This window comes from Chelon labrosus, assembly GCF_963514085.1.
Source record: "Chelon labrosus genome assembly, chromosome: 8".
Classification (NCBI taxonomy): Eukaryota; Metazoa; Chordata; class Actinopteri; order Mugiliformes; family Mugilidae; genus Chelon; species Chelon labrosus.
Genome location: NC_140358.1, coordinates 8481587 through 8501155, shown reverse-complemented (window position 1 = coordinate 8501155; position 19569 = coordinate 8481587). Strand labels below are relative to the sequence as shown.

General features: G+C 40.7%; 1 protein-coding gene across 3 annotated transcripts in view; it reads left to right on the top strand.

Moving 5' to 3' along the window:
- Positions 1-19569, top strand: part of elf1 (E74-like ETS transcription factor 1) — a 36250-nt gene that overhangs the window by 12696 nt on the left and 3985 nt on the right. For 2 of the 3 annotated variants that reach the window (XM_084549913.1, XM_084549912.1), the window contains exons 2-9: positions 12835-13163; positions 13650-13706; positions 16799-16973; positions 17484-17582; positions 17746-17907; positions 18041-18124; positions 18798-18990; positions 19099-19443. In XM_084549913.1, coding sequence (XP_084406039.1) covers positions 13092-13163; positions 13650-13706; positions 16799-16973; positions 17484-17582; positions 17746-17907; positions 18041-18124; positions 18798-18990; positions 19099-19443 — 1187 coding nt within the window. In that variant the 5' untranslated portion in view covers positions 12835-13091. The remainder of the gene's footprint in view (positions 1-12834; positions 13164-13649; positions 13707-16798; positions 16974-17483; positions 17583-17745; positions 17908-18040; positions 18125-18797; positions 18991-19098; positions 19444-19569) is intronic. The other variant, XM_084549914.1, reaches the window with a different exon arrangement.

The window sequence follows — 19569 nt, the reverse complement described above, 5'->3', positions numbered from 1 at the left end:
CTTATTTCCTGACAGCTGAAAATAATGTGATGTAATTGTCGGTATTTTTATGACTGTAAAACCCATTGGCATAGATCTTTTGAGAAATTTTCCCTTTTGTGTTAGTGGCTGATCTATGGTGTTAGTTAGTGGCTGATCTAGGTTTCACACGTTTTGATAAACACCCAACTTATGACAATAACACCACCTTGAATCCACCAGAAACTGCGAACGATGCAAGCTCCCAGTATGTACTTGTTTCCGTTTTCTTTGGTCACAGAAGGGGTTGTCAGGTGATCGAGACTGATAAAACCCCACCTGGCTGAAATAGGTGAAAGACAAGAGCTTTATGTTGTCAGACAAAGAGAGGGAAAGAAACAGAGCATGCAAGAGAGATGATATGTGGAATATCAGGTAACACCTTTTGATAACTCTCTCTGTTATGCAATGTACCATGCTGGTCAGGGCAAAGAGTCTGTCTCCTCTTAACATGGCTGCTGAGCCTTACCACAACGCAGTGCGTCATGCTCAGTGGTGGAAAATAAATAAGTGCAACGATTCAACTGCCGTAGTTAAAGATAGTGGAACTTGGGTATTACACTTTATCCACTACATTTCAGAGGGAGGGGGTGTATGTTTTATACTGTACTACATTTATTTGACAGCTTTAGTTACTGGTTGTTCTTTTGGATTAACAATAAAGCTACAGAAACAGTGATCAGAATATGAAATACATTGCATTGCTTGAAAATAAACTACTTGACTGTGAGTAAAATTGATCAAATGAACCACATGTTGATCTGCTATAACATTAAAACGCCTGCTTACAGTGCTATAAAGTGAACTGCCTCTGGAGAACTCATTTGAATGCAGGACCATTACTTGTAATTAAGTATTTTTACACTGTTGTTATAAGGCTCTCAGTCGAGTTAAGGATCTGACTATTTCTTCCACTACTGATCATGCAGGATTTAAAAAATAAATAAATAAATAAAAAAAATAAAACACAGAATGCAAAGTGCCTCCCATACATGTTTTGAATAAAAAAATGTACTCTTGATACCAGATGTGATAGAAATTATTGGGCTTTGACTTGGTAATGCATATATCTTAATAAACGTTTATCTGTCATAGATATTTCTCACTGAGCTTGTGTGGGTGGAAGCAGGTTTGAGGTGCAAGTTTATTTTGTTCGAATTAAAAGCAGCATGCAGAACATCATAAAAATTTCCATCTCAGCCTTCTGTTGTGCTCTGTCTTTGTATGACGCAGTCATTTGTGACTGTATTCTTTGTAAATGCAGAATCTTATCTTACAGCTAGTTCACTTCTGTAAATTGCTAGGACTATGTAATGCAGTGGTCTGAAAACACATTCATGGTGCAAAGTTTTTCTTTCCAATTGTATGGGTTCCGCCCTGCATGAGGTAACATCGTGCAAAAATAGGCTCCCCAGTGTGAGATGCATGTGAACATAAAACTGAGAGTGAAATAAGTTGTAGGTGCTGCCAACTCCCTCGCGCTAATTTAAACATCATGTTGACTCTAATGCAGTATCACTTGGTACAAAGAGGCATTCTGACCCAGGCACAGAGAGAAATTGATTTCTCACATGGTTTTTGGAGGCTGTGGTCCCAGACACCCAGCTGCAATGGTGTCTGTGTCTGGAGTCTTCAGCGGAAAACTAGCCATGCCCAGAGTGATTCCAGCACTCAAATGATCTGCTCAGCTCCTGTCTGAGTGGAATGGTCTCAGTTATGGAGGCCAGAGTTAAAACTTTTTTTATTTTGCCTTGAAAGCTTTCCTTCTTTTCTTTAATACTTTCCTTTCATTCTATTCAAATGTCACTTTGTGCCTTTCAACACCCTTTTTCTGTGTGTTAGTGAAATACTTAATGACTAGATGTAAAAGGACCGCGGCAGATTCTCATGAATTTAATTAGGATTAAAGTGTGTCTCAAAGAGTCATACTTTCAAGCATGATGGTGCCCTTTTTATCAAAATCGATCATGACATGTGGTGGTTACAATTTATGAAAAATATAAACTACATCAATTTGTACATTTCTCTTTTTCAGTTTTCAGTTCTATTCATCATTTATCCATAGTCTTCACATAACAAGCTTCATGTCGATGAAGCATTTCTATATAATATATGTGAAAATCCAGTCAGAAACTACATTTTAAGTCCTTCTTAGATTTTGGATTAATCACCGTCGCAAGCTGCTCCTTATTTGAGTTTCACAAATAATAATGAACAAAAAAAAATTAATTTTGCAGCCAACAACCACTTAGCGTAGCTTAGCTTATTTTACCTTAACAGCAAGAAACGACCAGCTAGCTCTGTCCAGAGGTAACAAAAGCCTGCTGTTAAACATCTTACAGCTTGTTTGTTGAATCTGCAGAAAACAGTGCCTTTAGAGAATGTTATTTGCCATGCTATTTTGTCTGCAGAGGGGAAACAAACCAGATATAGTATGTTAATTAGTGAGATTTAGAGCTGCAAAGATTGCGGCTTCCCCATGTTTCCAGTCTATATGCTAAACTGATCTAGCCACCTGCTGGTTGTAGTTTAATAGCATATAGATGAGACAATGGTATTGACCTTTTCTCTGAACTCTCTGCAGAAAAGCAAATAAGCATATTTCTAATTTACCCTTTAATTGCTGTCCCTCTCTTTTAATTGTTAAAATGTTTCTATATATGTATACATATAGAAGGAATTTGTTCTCTTCATGTAACCCACACACTTGGAGCACTGAGCAGCCTGGGGGCAGTTTTTCTTTGGGAGTGGTATTTGCTCAAGGCACCTCAGCCGTGGACATAGTGGGGATTGAAGCTGCTTCTCTGACCATCAGCTCCCATGTTTTTGACACCCGTAACTTTACAAGAGTAAAGGTACTTAGAACTGTGATGGTGGTAGGATCATATAAATAGTTTTCAGTGAGTCATAATGTGCTTGCTTGTACAAAAACAATTAACAGTTCAGATCTATGATTCCAGCTGGTAATAGCAGTTAGCTACACAGTTAGAGGTGGTATGAAAATCCAGTCTGTCTGAGCTTGTTACGCCTGGTTTTCAACATGTGTCCTTACAAACGAGCTGGGCCTATGCTGAGCTGGATGAGGCCCACCTGCTCTCTCTTTCTTGTGCACAGAGCCTACTTTACAAGCCCTCTCTCTCTGCATGTTCCTAAGCAACCGCCACTCCTTGTTTACCTTTGCGTTTTTGCATTGTGATTCTCGTCAGAACAACATAACCCCAGCCCCTCGGGAGACTGATTGTCAGGCCTCTTTATTCAAAGTACTATTGAAGTGAAGGTTGTCTGTTTACATAAGAAATGTATGTCATATATCTATCTTGAAGAAAAACCTATGGTCAGAGCCATTTTCATTAAACTAATATACTTATCTTCTGATGACCCACATGTAATTATTACAGGTCCCTAATATGGTTAAACAATAATACAGTGTAAATATTTTGTTATATAACCACATTGAGCATGTCTGTCTCTTTAACCAGGTAGTTTATTGTCCTCATCTCCTGCCCCCATGCTGCACCTTCCTCATCGCCTGACTACCATAAACAAGTGTATTTCATAAGGCTTTCTCAAATATTGACCTGCCTGAACAGACTGTTCTTCTGCTTCCTGCACAAATCCAAACACTTCTCCATATACGTGAAGTGAACCATTGATTGATGCTCGTAGCAGCTGGAAAACACAAACTAGATAATATGTGTTCGTATTAGTAAGTAATCTTCATTTTAACATTATTAATAGTGAAGTAAACATGTCAAGATAACAAGCTCAAGTGTCGGAAACACAAGTGATGCGGTAATACCTAAAGCATGCAGTCCAAACATTTGTCATGACATCACGACTTGTAATTTAGGCGTGTTCGTTCAGCCACATCGCTTAACAAATTTTCCCTCTCTGTATTTGAAGTATACAACTGGTATCTTGAAATGCAATGACTCTGCACTTCTGTCCTCAGATCCAGGAATAGGGCACACATTTACTGGCTTCAAGATTAGATAGAGACATTGGCCAGTGATATATAATACCACACTGACCCAGTATCCAATTGTGTGAAATCAGATAAGCTGTCTTGAAGGGGCTGTAAGCTGTCTCAGTGTGAGTGGTCCTATCTGCGAGGCTTCACGGGGGATCAGATGGGAAGAGCTGATTTATTGTTATTAGCTGTTAAACCAAAGCATGATCTGTACACATCTCAAGAACAGCTTTGCTAAATTTGCATGTTTCACTGTGTTTTAACCTTTACAACAGGGAAGCATTATTATAAATGCACACAAAAAGTAAAATCTGTCACTACTTCAGAAAACTATGTTTGAGGGCACATGTAAGGGAATATTTTTGGGAAATATTTTCATTTGTCATCTGTTTATGCAGACTGACACAATTATCTGGCCTGTGGGCTAAATGTGAGGTTACAGACAGGAGACAATTATCTTAGCTTAGCTTAGCATAGACAGAACAGAGAAACAGGGAACACCTAGTGTAGCTCTGCCCAGAGGTCACAAAATCCACGTCTAAAACTCTGTAATTAACATGTTAGAGCTTGTTTTTGAATTTGGACTAAAAACGTGTAAAAACAAGTTTCAGTTTTAAGGCTGATTGTACCTTTGACCAGGACCAGGCAAGCTGTGTCCCCTCGCATCATCCTAAATCCTGGAAATTGCTGATTTTAGGTGCACATTTAGTGCACAGGTGTATGTGTGGTTTCAACTCATCTTATCTAACTATCTGCAAACAAGTAAATGCATTGAATTCCCAAAATGTCTTGGAATATTCTTTTAAGTAGAGCCTGACCCAAAGTGCATGACGAGACTGAGGAACATGACAGAACTAAAGATGTGTTGCTTGTTGCATATTGCTGCATGCCTGACTATGGGTGGACACATCAGCCTGCTTGTGTCCAGACCTGTTTGGTATGCAGCCTCCTCTGCAACAGCCGGGTCCCCTGTTCAGCCTTGACTCAGACTCATAGCCCTTAGATTTCTCTGCTTCATTTGAACTCGTACCTTTTAGTATGCTGCAAGGCAGTGTGGAAATATTGGCACGGTTCACATAGTATATATGCCCCAAATGGAATTTTTCCCTTTGAGATAATAAGCTGTTTTAGGATGTTACATAATCAGATGGATGCTATGATTGTGGTTTATAGTTTTAGAAAGAACCAAGGATGTCATCCTTTCGCTTTTTTTTATTCAAGCTTGGTGGAGAGTATGCTGCTGGTATTTTTCTGGGTATATGATGTCTTTTTGCTGCCAGTATTTCTTTGCTGTGACATGTTAGTATTGGTATGAATGTAAACACATCAGAGATGTGCGTGTGAAGAAGCAGGTACAGTAGTGCTGCACTGTCTTTAGAATCACTTTGTGGTAGGAATTAAGCGGCTGTTGTGCTTTTTGGAGTGTTTATATGTAGTTGTCTCAATTTATTTTTCCTTTTACAATGATGCCTTTTACAATGCCTCCTCTACATGTCTACTATATCTAATGCCCATGGCAGTTTCCTGTTCTTACTGAATAAAAAAAAAGAGAATTTAGTTTTTCCAGTCTAGTCATGCATCAAATGGCTCCCACACAGCAGCCAAAACAACAGCAGAGTCAGGGAGTCAGGATGAAACATTTCAAATATGTCTACAAGAAAATAATCTACGGGGCAGTGGAACGCAAATGACACACACGCACAGACTTGCTTGTTTTTTTTTTATACTCACCTTTTTTGTAGTTTCTTGGAATCATTGTGATTCTGAAATTATGTGACTGGGATGAGACAATAGAGAGGCAAAAAACAAGCAATGCTGCTTACAGTACATGCTGAATAATTCAGCACATTCTGTACATAATGTTCAAACTTGTGCTGGATAGATCATGTTATTTGATTAGTGAGTTAAGTGTGTATGATCTTAAAGGGGTTGTGGTAAATACAGTAGTTCAGACTGGACCCTGCACATTGAAGTGGATAAACATTTTTCAGATGAGACAATCTGACATACCATAGCTGTAAAAAATGAAATGAATTAGTGGGAAACTAGATCCATTGTTAATGTTATCAAGAACACACGTACTTTGCCAAAAGTAAGAATATCTGTATGGTCAGCTCTGGTTAGTAAATGCTTGCACACTAAGCTCTAATACTAATAAATCTTCTCAAGACTAAAGTCAGTTCTTTGAACTGTTTTCTTTAAATTGGCAACGAGTAAAAGAGAAAAGATTTTAAGATGCTAGCTTCACCCTTTTTCCAGTAGTGACAGCTTCTTTCATCTGTTAAAATGTCAAACACCACTGATGGCAGATCAGATGGAGGATCAACTAAACTGCTAAAGTTGCCTTGAGAAGGCATTTTTGAAAAGGTGCGATTAACTCCAGTGCGTCTGCATATTACTAAACTAGTCTAACTGACAATGTCCAGATCCTTTTATTGAAATTGTGTCAGCCTTTATCATCACATCAAACTGTGATGTTCTAGGGTGCAGTTGTCTTTTCTAAAACTTAGCTGCAATTTCCTGTCCTGTTTTCACAACTTAACTGGTTCTTCCTATCCGTGACATGTGGCCTCTTGCCACATATTAGAAATAGGCCACTTGTGGTAGTTTTTACCAAAGGGCTGCATCTGTTAACATTAAAACATAGTTCTCTGTGGCAAAACATACTTTACATTACACATCTGGTAACACAGAAATAACATAGTCAAGATAGACTATAAAGACGCTAAAAAGAACTGAATGATTTATTGTGATTTAGATTTGTATGTGAACAAATCTAGAATAATATTTGTTCAAATTAATTTCAGCAGAAGAGAGCAGAATATTTTTATGTGGCTTCGACTTCAGGGCAGTTGTTCTGAGCATCTTATATAAAGTTTGCTGAGTGCTCTAGTTGCACATGCAGCGCATTTGTATTCTGATATACTTGTCTTGCTTTCTGACCTATAAGTGAACACCGTGTGACAGGAACTTTGTAGTGTCTTCTGAGAATTTGTGTAAAACCAACTCTCGGGGCCAAGTTAGGGATGTGTGTCTTTGTGTCTGTGTGTAGGGGTGGGGGTTAGGGGTGTTTTTGCAAGCCTGTCAGCATTGTGGGGAAGAGATGTCTGCAAATGGCAGGTGTGGCTTTGAGAGCCATATTATGATCCTTTTTGAATTCACCGTCACCGCTGTTGAACAACCCTGAGTGTAGCAGGTTTGAAAATGTCAGAAGGTTAGACAAAATCTAATAATCTAATCTCATTTGTGGATCATATTTTACAAATTGGTCATCGGCTTGCTTACATTTGTAGTATATTATATTTATGAGACTTGTGAAACCAGTTCTCAGTAGTTTAGTTACTTTTGACTCATCAAGAATATATATATACATACATATATTTGGCTAGAGGCAGACATACTCATTTTCTAAAAACTAAAACTTTTTTGTGTTTTATGTCAGTTGCGCAGATATTTCTAGTAACTATATCATTCATGTAGGAAATGCTACCTGTGTGACGAGACTTATATCTACGAGAGTAATAGCTTGTAGCTTGAGAAGGAAGGAGGGGGAGTAGAGAACTTTCCGCTCTTACACAGAGAAAGAAATTTTCTTCTGAGTGTGGTTTAACAGACAGGAAGCAGCAGAAACCCGCTGCTCAGTGATGCTGTTCCTGTGAGCTCAAAATTCACAGGTCAGTTTGTGGGTGTTTTTTTTTCTCTTTCTACCCGGTTTTAAAAAATGTCCCTGCTATTTCTAGTTCACATTATTTCTCTTGTCTGCCACGAACAAGAAAGTCTAGTATGCTGTGCTATGATAAAGCGTGTGTTGGACGAGTATGTAGGAGAGAGAAAAGCTTGTAAAATGTCAAAATGAAACATGGCTGTTACAAACTGGAATGGATATGTGACTAAAAGAGAATCTGGTCTCCTGAGGACATTTCTGAAATGTGGCCTCTAGAGACATTATAAAGGTTTTATCCCTGATCTCCATAACATATTAACCCTCTAAAGTGAATGTCCAAGTCCATAAAAAGCTCACCTAATGGTGTGTTAGTTGGCACAAACAATTATTGTCACAGTAAGGCATTGGCCCTTCTTCCAGGGCCTGAAGCCTGAATGGAAAAGTACAAGGTTCGCAGGAGATGAGATTAAATTCCATTCTCTTTCTGAATGCCTTGTGCTCGAGGTGACGTTTTTCTCTCGGTCTTCATTTGGCCCTGGCACAGTAGAGCCAAATGTCTCCTAGTATAATACGGACACAGTGAGTTCTGGCTCAGACGCAGTGCTGTCTGTGTTTCTGATACCTTGTGCTCTGCAGCTGCACGCTATTAGCCAGCATCTAAGCCTGCCTCTGTGCCCGTTCCTGCCATTTTATCGGCACACGCATGGTGTGGCCTCTGGATTGCAGTGAAAGCACTCTTTTATTCAGCTCAATAAAGTTGAGTTGGAGTTTGAAACATGGTGAGGCATGCCATATTGTGCAATGCTGGGTGGTAAATGTAGAATGCACAGAAAATACTGTATACAAAACAGTTTTTAGGTTGCTGACTTAGTGGTGAAGTGGTGATGACAACCACATCTAAATCTTTTGTCTGGCATTGATGCAACTCCTTAATTGCTATCCTCTTAGTTTGTTGAGTTAGCAAATGCTTATTCAGCACCATGACCATGCTATAATACTTTAGTTTTCTTAAATGCAGAATAAACATAGTCTTTTGTCAAAATTGACTTTCCTTTTCCTTTATTTTTCCTAAAGCCACGTTGTCACAAAGATGCTGTTGTGTTGCTGTTTGAGCAATTTTCCTTCTTGACACTTAAAGTGCTATTGTCACATAATGGTAGTTAGTTTAATAACAACTGGGTAAGACAAAGGGATACTGCTGTCTGGGATTGATGATCAGGATCCTCTGATGCCCATACAGGCTATCACAGAGGTCCAGGAATGAGCTTGAGCCTCATATCACTGAGTCATTTCCTTTACAGGAACCCAGAGGATCCTGCAAAAACAGCATGCTGACAACCTTTTAATAACATGGTGGTGGTAAACTCACACATTTTCTGCCATCTTGCAGTGCAGTGTTTCACAAATTAAACTTTTATTGGACACATAAAGGTAAAGATTTTTTTTAACTTGATAATGAAATGTCTCTCCATAGTGTGTGAGATGAAAGACACAATGACCGTTTCTGTCAGTTTTGAAAAGTTGCAGGTGTTTAGTGCAGAGATATTTGAGATTTATTTATGTCTTAGTTTTGTACACATCACATCTGTGCCTTGTGTACCAAATACCAGGAATACCACTCTCTCTCTCTCTCTGAATCAGCACCACTATTATTTAAGTCCAGTGACTATTGTATTATTACCACCTACTGTTGCTGAATAATCATGTCACCTGAGGAAACCTACATTTTTGTAACCTGAGCCTTACATGGCTGATAAGTAAAGTTTGCCTGGTCCTTTTCTTGCATCTCACAATGTTTGCACTCACCTCATGCAGTGTGAGTCATTGCATAGTCATTCAATTGGCTTAAATTACCTCCTTTCATGGTCAACAATGAGCTCAGCTGAGGAGACTAAAGCGGGGGAAGTGGGGCCTTCTGGGAATGCTCCATTTGTTCATGAATCCTGACTCTAATTGGTTGTTATTGCGACTGGCAGTCACCATGCTGTAGGGGTGGAGTAGGCCAGTGTTTGCTTCATACTCCTCCTCAGTCTGTTGCACACCCAGGCTGCCATAAATAACAGAATGCTGTAATCGCAAGGGGAGAGTTGATTGATAAAGAATGACATCACTGTGGTCAATGTCCGTGATGGAGCATTCTATCATCTTAATGATTATCTTCAAGCTATATTCATTATGTATATGATTATGAAAATTCACGAGCAACAATTCCAAAAAACATTTTATGGTTACTTTGTGTTCTTATACAACATCTTTTGGTCAGCATCGACTTTGTGGGAAAACTGTGACAAGCATTCTTCCCATTTATCGGCTTGTGAATTAATTAAGAAAATAATGATGGAATTAAACAGTAATAAAAAATAATCATTATTTGCTGCTGTGCAGAATATCAGACTTTAAGAACATATGCTAGCGGGTTACTATTGGTTTCCCCTTTAAATGTTAAAATTTCAGTTTATTATGACTTAAAAGAAAGAAATGTTATCCTTGGACTGCATGAGCTGATACCATTGCTGTGTTTACAGCCTCCCCACCAGACCAAAAAAAACAATGAAGGCTGATTTAAAATGTTTTAAATTTTTTCTGTCTATCCATTAAATATCTAATAGTTTAAGTCTGTAGTAGAATTTACCAGTTGAGGACGCGCCAACCTGGTAACCACACTAAAATACTCCAGTCTGTTAGGTTAGAAGGAAGCCCCACCCAGAACGAGTCACGGGCAGTCTATTTGCTCTGCGGACTATTATGCATTGACTAACATCCCAGTAAAATCCCTCCCTACTCTGTTCTCCTCCTCTTATCCTCGTCATGACGTCGTAAGTGCTGTTACAACCCTGCCCCTGTGCCAGGACAAGGCTGCTGTTGTCATGTGCTCTGGGATAATGTGCAAGCTGCGTCTGACTAATGGCTGGCTCTCTTGTATCCCTGCCTGCTGTTAACACCATGCCAACTGGGCCATCCAGATCAATGAAGCACTGACAGGAGGGACATAGAAAAGACCCACATGCAACCACTGACACAGGCTGATACATTTAAATATGAACATGTCTGTGAAGGTTCTCAGTCATCCATGCCATGGTATATCCAAAAAGCATGTACTTTTCCATTCAGCTGGACGTTTCACCACTCATCCGAGTAGCTTCTTCAGTTCATGAACTGAACTTTAAATGTGAATACAACACACAAACACGAACACCAAAATTAGAGATGCAACACAAAACATGGGCATTGTTTGTGTCAACCTACTTCTACTCATGTTGATTGCTTAATAGTTTCTTGCCATCAGATTATTTGTTCATCAATTAGCTTGGCTAAAAACTGAAATGTTCACACTTAGTTTTACAAATGGCCATATATCTAACTAAATTGTTGCTATAGACAGGGAACCAATATGTTGCAGAGAACGTCTGTTGGATTAGCAGTATCTGTCCTTAGTGTTAGTGTTAGCAAGTGTTTCGTTTTGTCCAGATTCCATGAGGGTAGATGAGGGTTAATCAGCATCTCATAAGAGCCACTAAGCAGGCAGACACATTTCCACCCAGAGTTCTGCTATTGTTTGTCTTTTGTTTGCTTGATTTATACATCTTCTTTAATTTGGATGCCTCGCACAATATATTTCATCCTTTCTCTTTGAGTCTGGTAAATGAACAGTACGCAGAACAAACATGCCAAGAAGACCAGGACGTTGAGTTTTACACAGATGGCAGCGGTGTCCAGCTCTGGCAGAGGTGGCATGAACGCTGCCCGGCAGCGACAGCAAGAGGGATTGACTGAAGTGAAATACTAGCCTTCAGATTTAGTTTCCTTGCCTCTCTTCTATCTCCCAGAGTGATGCTTTCCAGACAGTGGCCACATGTTAGTATTCTGTCTGGATGCTTGGCAGAAACATAAACTAAATTGCAAAATGTGTTTGTCTCCTGTGCCCTACAAGCTGCAAAAGCCCTCCTCTATCACCTCCTCTTCTGTTACATCCTCTGTGAAATACAATTTCGGTCTGGTATGCAACTTCGTCAGTCACACAGGCATTTCAAAGCAAATAAGCTCCACCCTGCAGCAGTGGGACAAGCGGGGATAGTGAGTGTTGCCATCTGAGTTTTCTACTCTTGCCATATCTTTGGGCTCTGGGAAAGAAGAAGGTGGGGGGTATGTGGCCCCTGGGTCTCCTTGTCCATTTATTCTTCAACCTAAAATCAGTCCCTCCCATCCTTCATCCCTGAAAGCTGCCTCTGGGTATCGGGTGGTTGGGACACACCTCAACACACACACAAACACAGACACGTACACACATTTAGGAGTACACAACCACCAGTTTCCATCCCCCACCGCCTGTGATCACAGTAACTCCCTGAGGGTCAACACAGAGGGGCTTCCAGAGCATCATCAGACGAGTGATCTTTCGCCTGTGTGTTTGTGTGAAGAGGTAGCATTCTCTTAGACCGTCTCCACCCCAGCACCCGCTCATGTGATCATAATATCAGCCCCCTGAGCCTTATGATCTAGGGTGGTTTGCTGAGGGGCGTCTCACATTTAGGGGCAGAGCTAGAGGCTTCAGAGATTACATCAGAATAAACCGTGCACTGAGATTCTCTCAACTATACGCTGATATGTTGTTGCTACAACATTAGTTGAAAGACAGAAGATTAATTAACACTTAACACTGTTTAAATAATAACATAAAAGGTGATGGTTGTACTCTTCATGCTTTTAAGTTTAGTATTTTATGGTCTTTGATTGGTATATCTCTGATACTTGTATTGAGATTGGTACTTTTAGTAGAAAATACAAGTACACGATAAAAAATAACTTCATTGTACTTGCAGCAATACGAATAATCAGTTACTGATATTTCAACCTTGTGCAAGCAACATTCTGGTGATTATTTTGTTTGTTCTTGACTAGCTTTGTGAGAGTTTGAAGGGTTTGTCAGTGATCAGATTTCTCCACAGCAAGTTGTTGCTTTCCATTGTCAAAGATCAAAACAAGTCATAACCCAGATAACCATGTCCTGCCCCAAACTGCAGAGGTCAAACAAGGTTTTACACAACACAGTTAGGTGTCATAAACGCTGAGGTTTTCGACTACTATATCTTCTACTACCTGTGCCTTGCCTCTCACTGAAATTAAATTGATCTAATATGTCTCCTGACCTTAGCCTTTATCTCTCTCTCTCTCTTTCTGCCAGGTGTAGATGCTCCAGGCGCAGCGGGGCCCAGCCTCTGTGTCAGAGAGGGACGAGGCTGCACCCACCTGGGCCACAGCGCTCCTCTGAAACTCGGCTCGTGGTCTCTCTCTCGGAGCACTGACTGCCCAGATTAGAAAACAGAACGACAGGGAAGCCATTTTGCGAGGTGAAGCTGAGTCTGTCTGTGCCGAGAAGGACCTGGAGTAGTCATAGCTGGGATATTTTAGGCCGCTCTCTGCACCCTGATCCTTACTGCCATGACGACTGCAGTGCAGCCCAGTGAACTGGTTTTTGAATTTGCAAGCAACGGAATGGATGAAATCAACCAGGTACCCATCACACTAGAGAGACCACATTCTTAGCTTTTTAAACCGCAGCTTTTTTCTTTACTGGGCTTGTAGTTTACATTTTGTATTGTTTGATCAAAAGACTTTCAGACCAGAGTTTTAACATCCATCATTTTCAACCTGACGTACTGTATGTGATCTTGTTGATATATGTAATACTTTTCAAAACAAACAAAACTTGTGCAAACAGCATGGTCACTGGGGTAGGATTAGCCTGTGATCTTCAACTCTGGCAGCATGTTGGGAAACGAGACAGGCGGGGAGGAGGATGGAGAAGAGAGGAGGTCTGGGAAGCGGAGTGTGGGCTGCTGGGAGCACAGAAATGGAAAGATTGAAAACCTACAGTGAGGTTAGGGTGCGTGGGAGGAAACGGGTGGGGCTTGGACGCGAATGTGTTTTATGGCACAAAGGTTACTGTGTGTATAAAATGTGAACCTGTGCCTGTGTGTCTTTTCATTGCCCGGTCAGGTGTGCAGTTATCTCATCCCCACACCCGGGTCTGAATCCTGTGGAGCAGGCTTGATTGTAAGTGTGGATGCATGTGTGTTTATGTGTACTGGTATCTGTATGTGTGTATCTAGAGTGACAAGTTGTCACTGGATCCCTGAATAGCACCGGTTCAGGCCTAACCTGATGGACCAGTTACAACGCTGCTTGGAAGGCATGGGATAATTCTCCTGAAAGGTCTTGCATTGTTCCAGTACTACAGTTTTGTTCCTTGCTGCACCCACTCAGCCTGTTATGCAAGCAGTTTGCCCCTATTTACCAAGTTGTGGAAATACCCCCCAAAAGGAACAACACATTGCAGTACTAATGTGGTTGTCATTTGATTCCTTCTGGCTGTTTTAAAGGTATATTCTGGCCACAGTAAAGCTGTTGGAGCTGAGTGAAATCATAGAGCAGGTTTTGTAATGATTAGCCTTGCTATATTGACTTTAAAGTCAATAAGTAGCTCTCTTTTATCATGTTATAACAGCAGGATGATAATTAAGTTGTTTTTTTTATATATTTTCAACACAATCAAGCTCTTTCTGGATCTGTCTATTTAAATTAATAAGTAAAATAAAGTAAAATATTTTTGGCTTTTAAGAGAACAACCTAGTTATAAACGTAATAATATCTATTAGGTTATGGGCAGATACATGTCCTAAATGTCATGATGCGGATATTGAAACTGTATAGACAGTTGGACTCCATTGTGGCTGGGCAGGTAAAGCAGAAGAGAGTGGGGTGTGGGGGAACAGCCTGCACAGATGCTGTTGCTTTCAAAGGCAAAATGGGGAACTCAGAAATGCAAATTGACATGATTTTTATCGCTCCTATTTCCCTACTAGAAACACTATTTAAGTCAACAAAGAGGAAGAAGTAGTTAAAATACTTATAAAGTTTAGTGTCATTTGTGTTGCTTGCTGAGTGACTGTTCCACTTTTTCACAATTTTATGGCTTTAAACAACAGTTTCCATCTTTTATAGTTTTTGACGTGTGAATTGCGACATGCTTGTCAAATCATCACTTGGTTTACATGACAATACAAGACTAGTCTGAAGTGTTCCCTTCCAAAAACAGAATCCATTTAACATCAAAACAACTGCGGAGACAGCAGCGTCACATGTCTCGTGCTCTGTCAGCAAACTGTGTGGGACTCAGGCTTTCTGCATTTTATGGGAGGGGGTGGGAAGTGCTGCTGTTTCAGGAGCTTAGCAGACCAATAGTCAAAATGCCTTTGTCTTCTGACATGCACACTTGACTCTCACTCAAGGACAGCAAACATCATTTAGGTCCAGCCAAGGAAATGTGGTAGCGTCACTGTCTAGCTATCTGATAATATGTCTACCCAAGACACTGATTAATGGAAAACATTCCATGTATGCCAAAGAGACACTGATAGCGTCTGTACTTAATGCAAAATTCAGGGTTTTTGTCAGCCCCTGGAGGACCTGTGGCTTTGCTGCTGAGATGACACAACCCATAAGTTTTTGATTCTCAAAGATATTATGGGCATCACTGGGAGCCACCTTGCTCAAATGCCTACAGTATTACAGAAAAAACAAAACGTGTAATTACTGCTGGGGCTGCTTAGGAGGTCTTACAATTTAACACTGTGTCCAAATAATGAGCCGGTCTGTTAGTTTCCTGGTTAAAGTGTAGCCCAAATGAGTATGTAGCCATGCACTCGAATGTCTCCTCTTCCCACCCCCAAGCTCAAGGCCTGGACACCTGGTATGCCCCAGAGGTCCAAACCAACAATGGACGTTTGTCCAAAGGGACAGATAAGCCTTTATACAAGTTCCTCCTACCGCACCTTTTTGTCTGTGTTGTTCCTCCTTTAATCAGGTCATCACTGTAAGAATGTGTGATTAATTGATTGTTTCAATTTTAAATTAAACACACTTTTTTATCATTTGCTTTTTGTTGGTTTTAAATGTGAGGTATTTATACAAGTCAACAGAGCAACAGAGTGTTGAAAGGGGCACTTCTCTTTTTTTTTTTTTACTAATCTTTTAACTTCAGAAAACACTACAGACTGTGTCTGTTCGGTGGAATCACTTACGTTATGATGAACCTTTTACCAGTTGTTTCAGTGAGGTTTGGACACATGCATTTAAAAGCTATTCCTCAGTTTGCAACAGCAGTTGCATTAGCTTCCTGGCATTGACATGGAAATAGAAATGAGTTCAGCACATATTTGAAGTGTAGTCTGCTGCCATCTGCTGGGGGTCAGCTGATCCCTACATGCTCTACATGCTTTAAATACCTGTGACGACTTCACATTTTAAAGAATAAATCATGATGGCATAAAAAAGTTCAATTAATTTGATGGGTTCTAAAGTAGAGGTGCCTGTCATGTTGTGTGTTTTTACTTCACTATTTAAGTACAGGTGGTTTGTAGAGGACCATATGACTCCCTTATTGAAAGGACAGAATTAGTTCCGGTGTACCTCCCACTGTCACGGACCAGACGCCCAGTGATAACTCTTGATTTGGTCTGTGTTTGAGGAGCTCTCAAGTATGTTGTACTTCTCAGCTGTTGCTCAATGGTTTTGCCCATACTCTGGTAATTCCCTGTGTCCCCTTGCTCCTTCCTGCATTGGGCTGTGCCTTGCCTGAAATGAGACGGCGAGGTTAGAATTCCCAAAGCAGGTTTAGGACATGGTGAAGAGGATGCTTGCCTGCAATTCATGACTGATCCATTAACATTGATTTGGGCTTCTATAATTTCTGAGCATAAGATTAACTTCTCAGGAGAAGTAGGCCAGATCAAACAGCTGGTTCCTGTCTTCTTCAGCAGGTCTCTGTGGACTGCTGCAACACCACAGAAATGAGCTCTCCTCCATGCTATGTGCCTCCACATTAGCTAAAATTGAGTGTGAATCTGAAATATTTTACAAGGCAATAAAAATAAAAGACCTAATTGTGTTGTAACATTTATCTAGTGTCATCTGGGGTTTTTATATTACATTTACGATGTGTAGTGGAGGAATTAATGGGACTTTTATTGCATATACACACACGTATGCGCAAAGACCGCCAATTCCCTGCCTCCCAGTGGTATCTCATGTTGCAGCATCTCATGTCTTTCTGTGTGTGTCTGTTTGTGTGTCTTCTGTCTGCTCAGCTGGACGACCCGTCAGTGTTCCCTGCGGTGATTGTTGAGCAGGTGCCTGCAGCCGATCTGTTGCAGGTCTACTCGGGCCTCGAGTCAGATGAGGTGACCAACGGCATCATGGTGGATACCACTCTCCAAGTAGTGGAGGAACCATCGATCTTGGTTGGAGGAGTGGACCTCTCAGGTAAAGATATTTTACGTTACAATCCTTTAAAAGGTACTGTGCTCAGTTAGGCACACATACAGTTCATTGAACATTGATTCCATACCACAACAGATAACACGTAGAAGACCAGGCAAAGAAGGACAATTACAATCTATATGTTTGATTTACACTGAGATTCACAACACAGTATTCAATTAGTACACTCCCGGTTAATTAATTATAATTAACTGCTAATTGCCTTTAATTTTCTTTTAATTACAAAAAATTTTAAACAAATTCACAACAGAGTCTGTTTTAGAAAACCTATTTAAACTGATTAAGAAATTATGGTTTTAACAAAAATGTTTTGTTTGTGCAAACATACTGGAGGCAGTGAAAGTGAGTGTTACATTTAAATTGGATGATAGCAATCCTCGTAATCATTAGCTGTATATAACAAAGTTCCAGACACATCAAAATATCACAACATGCAAAGTATTTACCTACAAGGATTTCATACTGATGAATTTGTTGTCATCTGGTGGACAGAAACAACAGGTGCAGAGGACAGAATGGAGACGAACGAAGCAGCAGCAGCTCTCCTTAACATGGAGTCTCCAAATAACATTTTGGATGAAAAGCGTATGAGTAAGTTAATTTGCATATGTGTTATTTTACTGTCAAAAATAGTGAGAAATGTTTTGGTTTTTATCTAACCGTGATGATACTGTATATTGAGTATAAGAGCTATCAACTTTATGGATTGATATGAACTTACATTACCGGGTCTCTTTTTTTTTTTAATGTATAGTTCACACCTATGGCACTCTGCTGGAGTCAGACCTGACATACACCCCACTGAGGCCTGACCAGATGGACAATGTTGCCCTTGATGTGTCCCTAGACGAGGACACTTCTTCTATGGATGAGATTCCCCAAAAGTGCCCCACAAGACCTCAGAAGAAAAACAAAGGTAACATTGTTTTCCCCTTTCTTCTTGTTTGACCACAGAAATAATCTCACTAGAATTCAGTGTTGTGGGTAATTAGATGATTTCACTGTGGCCTTCCACCCTATAACACACTACCCCTCAATTTGAATCATAGTGCGAAAGCCGCGGGCGGTGCGTCCCTGCTCTCCTATCACCACCCCTAACCTGCCACTCAGGAAGAAGAGCAAAGAGGGTAAAGGTAAGCCTCACTAACTAGCCCACTTTTCTATAATGAGCCAATAGATATCAAGGTCTCTCCTCCTCTTGTGTGCGCTCTGTTTCCTCCTGTGGAGTCTGCAAACAGCAGTCCTCAACCCCTGCAGTCCAGTGGGGTTGAATCTGGGCGAGTTAATGGATGAGGGGATCTCAGAGTGCTGTGTTTCACAGGGAAATAGAAGTGATTGCAGGCTGGAGGGCACATTGATGCTCCACCGATAGAAGCAGACTGGTGCTGCGCGATGTGGACTCTCATTGCACCATACAGTGTGACACAAAGAGGAGGGGGCTAGGGACGGCAGGTTCAGCTGCACACATATACATCACCCTGTCATGGTGTCTGGGATTCAAGTGGCTACTGGGAGCGTTGCTGTTTTTAACCACTTCTGGCCAAAGCATCGTACAAATTAGAGTAATCTACTCCCAGGCTTGATATAATTAATTTCCTTCAAAGGCACACATGCTCACTTGCAACTGACACAACAATGGCTGTAGGAAAGGAGCAGTTTCCCTTGTAACCCCATGGCTTCCATATACAAACTAAAAGGATAATGAATTATGGATGTGTATAGCTCTGCTCTACGGTCCCTCTATGAATGTCTGATGAACTTGAATGTTAAAAAACATGGCTTAAATTATTACCATCCCATTTGCAGGCAACACCATCTACCTATGGGAATTCCTGCTGGCTTTACTGCAAGATAAGAACACCTGTCCCAAATACATCAAGTGGACACAGCGGGAGAAAGGCATCTTTAAGCTGGTGGACTCCAAGGCAGTTTCAAAGCTGTGGGGCAAGCACAAGAACAAGCCTGATATGAACTATGAGACCATGGGAAGGGCTCTCCGGTAAGAGAAACGTACCGATGTCATTGTTGTGCACATTCATAGATAGATAGATACATAGATACATAGATAGAATGTGTTGAATATCCTCTTATCTACTTTCTCCTGTAGGTACTACTATCAGAGAGGTATCCTGGCTAAAGTGGAGGGGCAGCGGCTGGTCTACCAGTTTAAGGAGATGCCAGCTGATCTTGTGGTTATTGAGGATGAAGACACAGGCTCGGAAGCTAACGCCGGCTATGGGAACCAGAGATCTACCAACGGGCGGTCTGTGGTTCGTGGAGGATCCAGAGGGCATGGAAGGGCTCACGGTCAACACCAAATCTCAGTGAAACAGATGAAGAAAGAGCCTAATGATGAATATGTGTATGATGCTAATGGTGGACATGCCGAGCAGCTCCTTCAATCTGTTCACATGTTGCCAGCCAACCAAGGGTCAGGGATCCAGGATATGAGGTAGGAATTCGGAAAGATAAGCCCACATATTTTAAACTGCACTACTAGAGTTTTCCACACTGTAAAGAACGCTGGAGGTCTTTAGAGAAGGACCACATACTTAGGGAATTCTATAAAATATTGCAC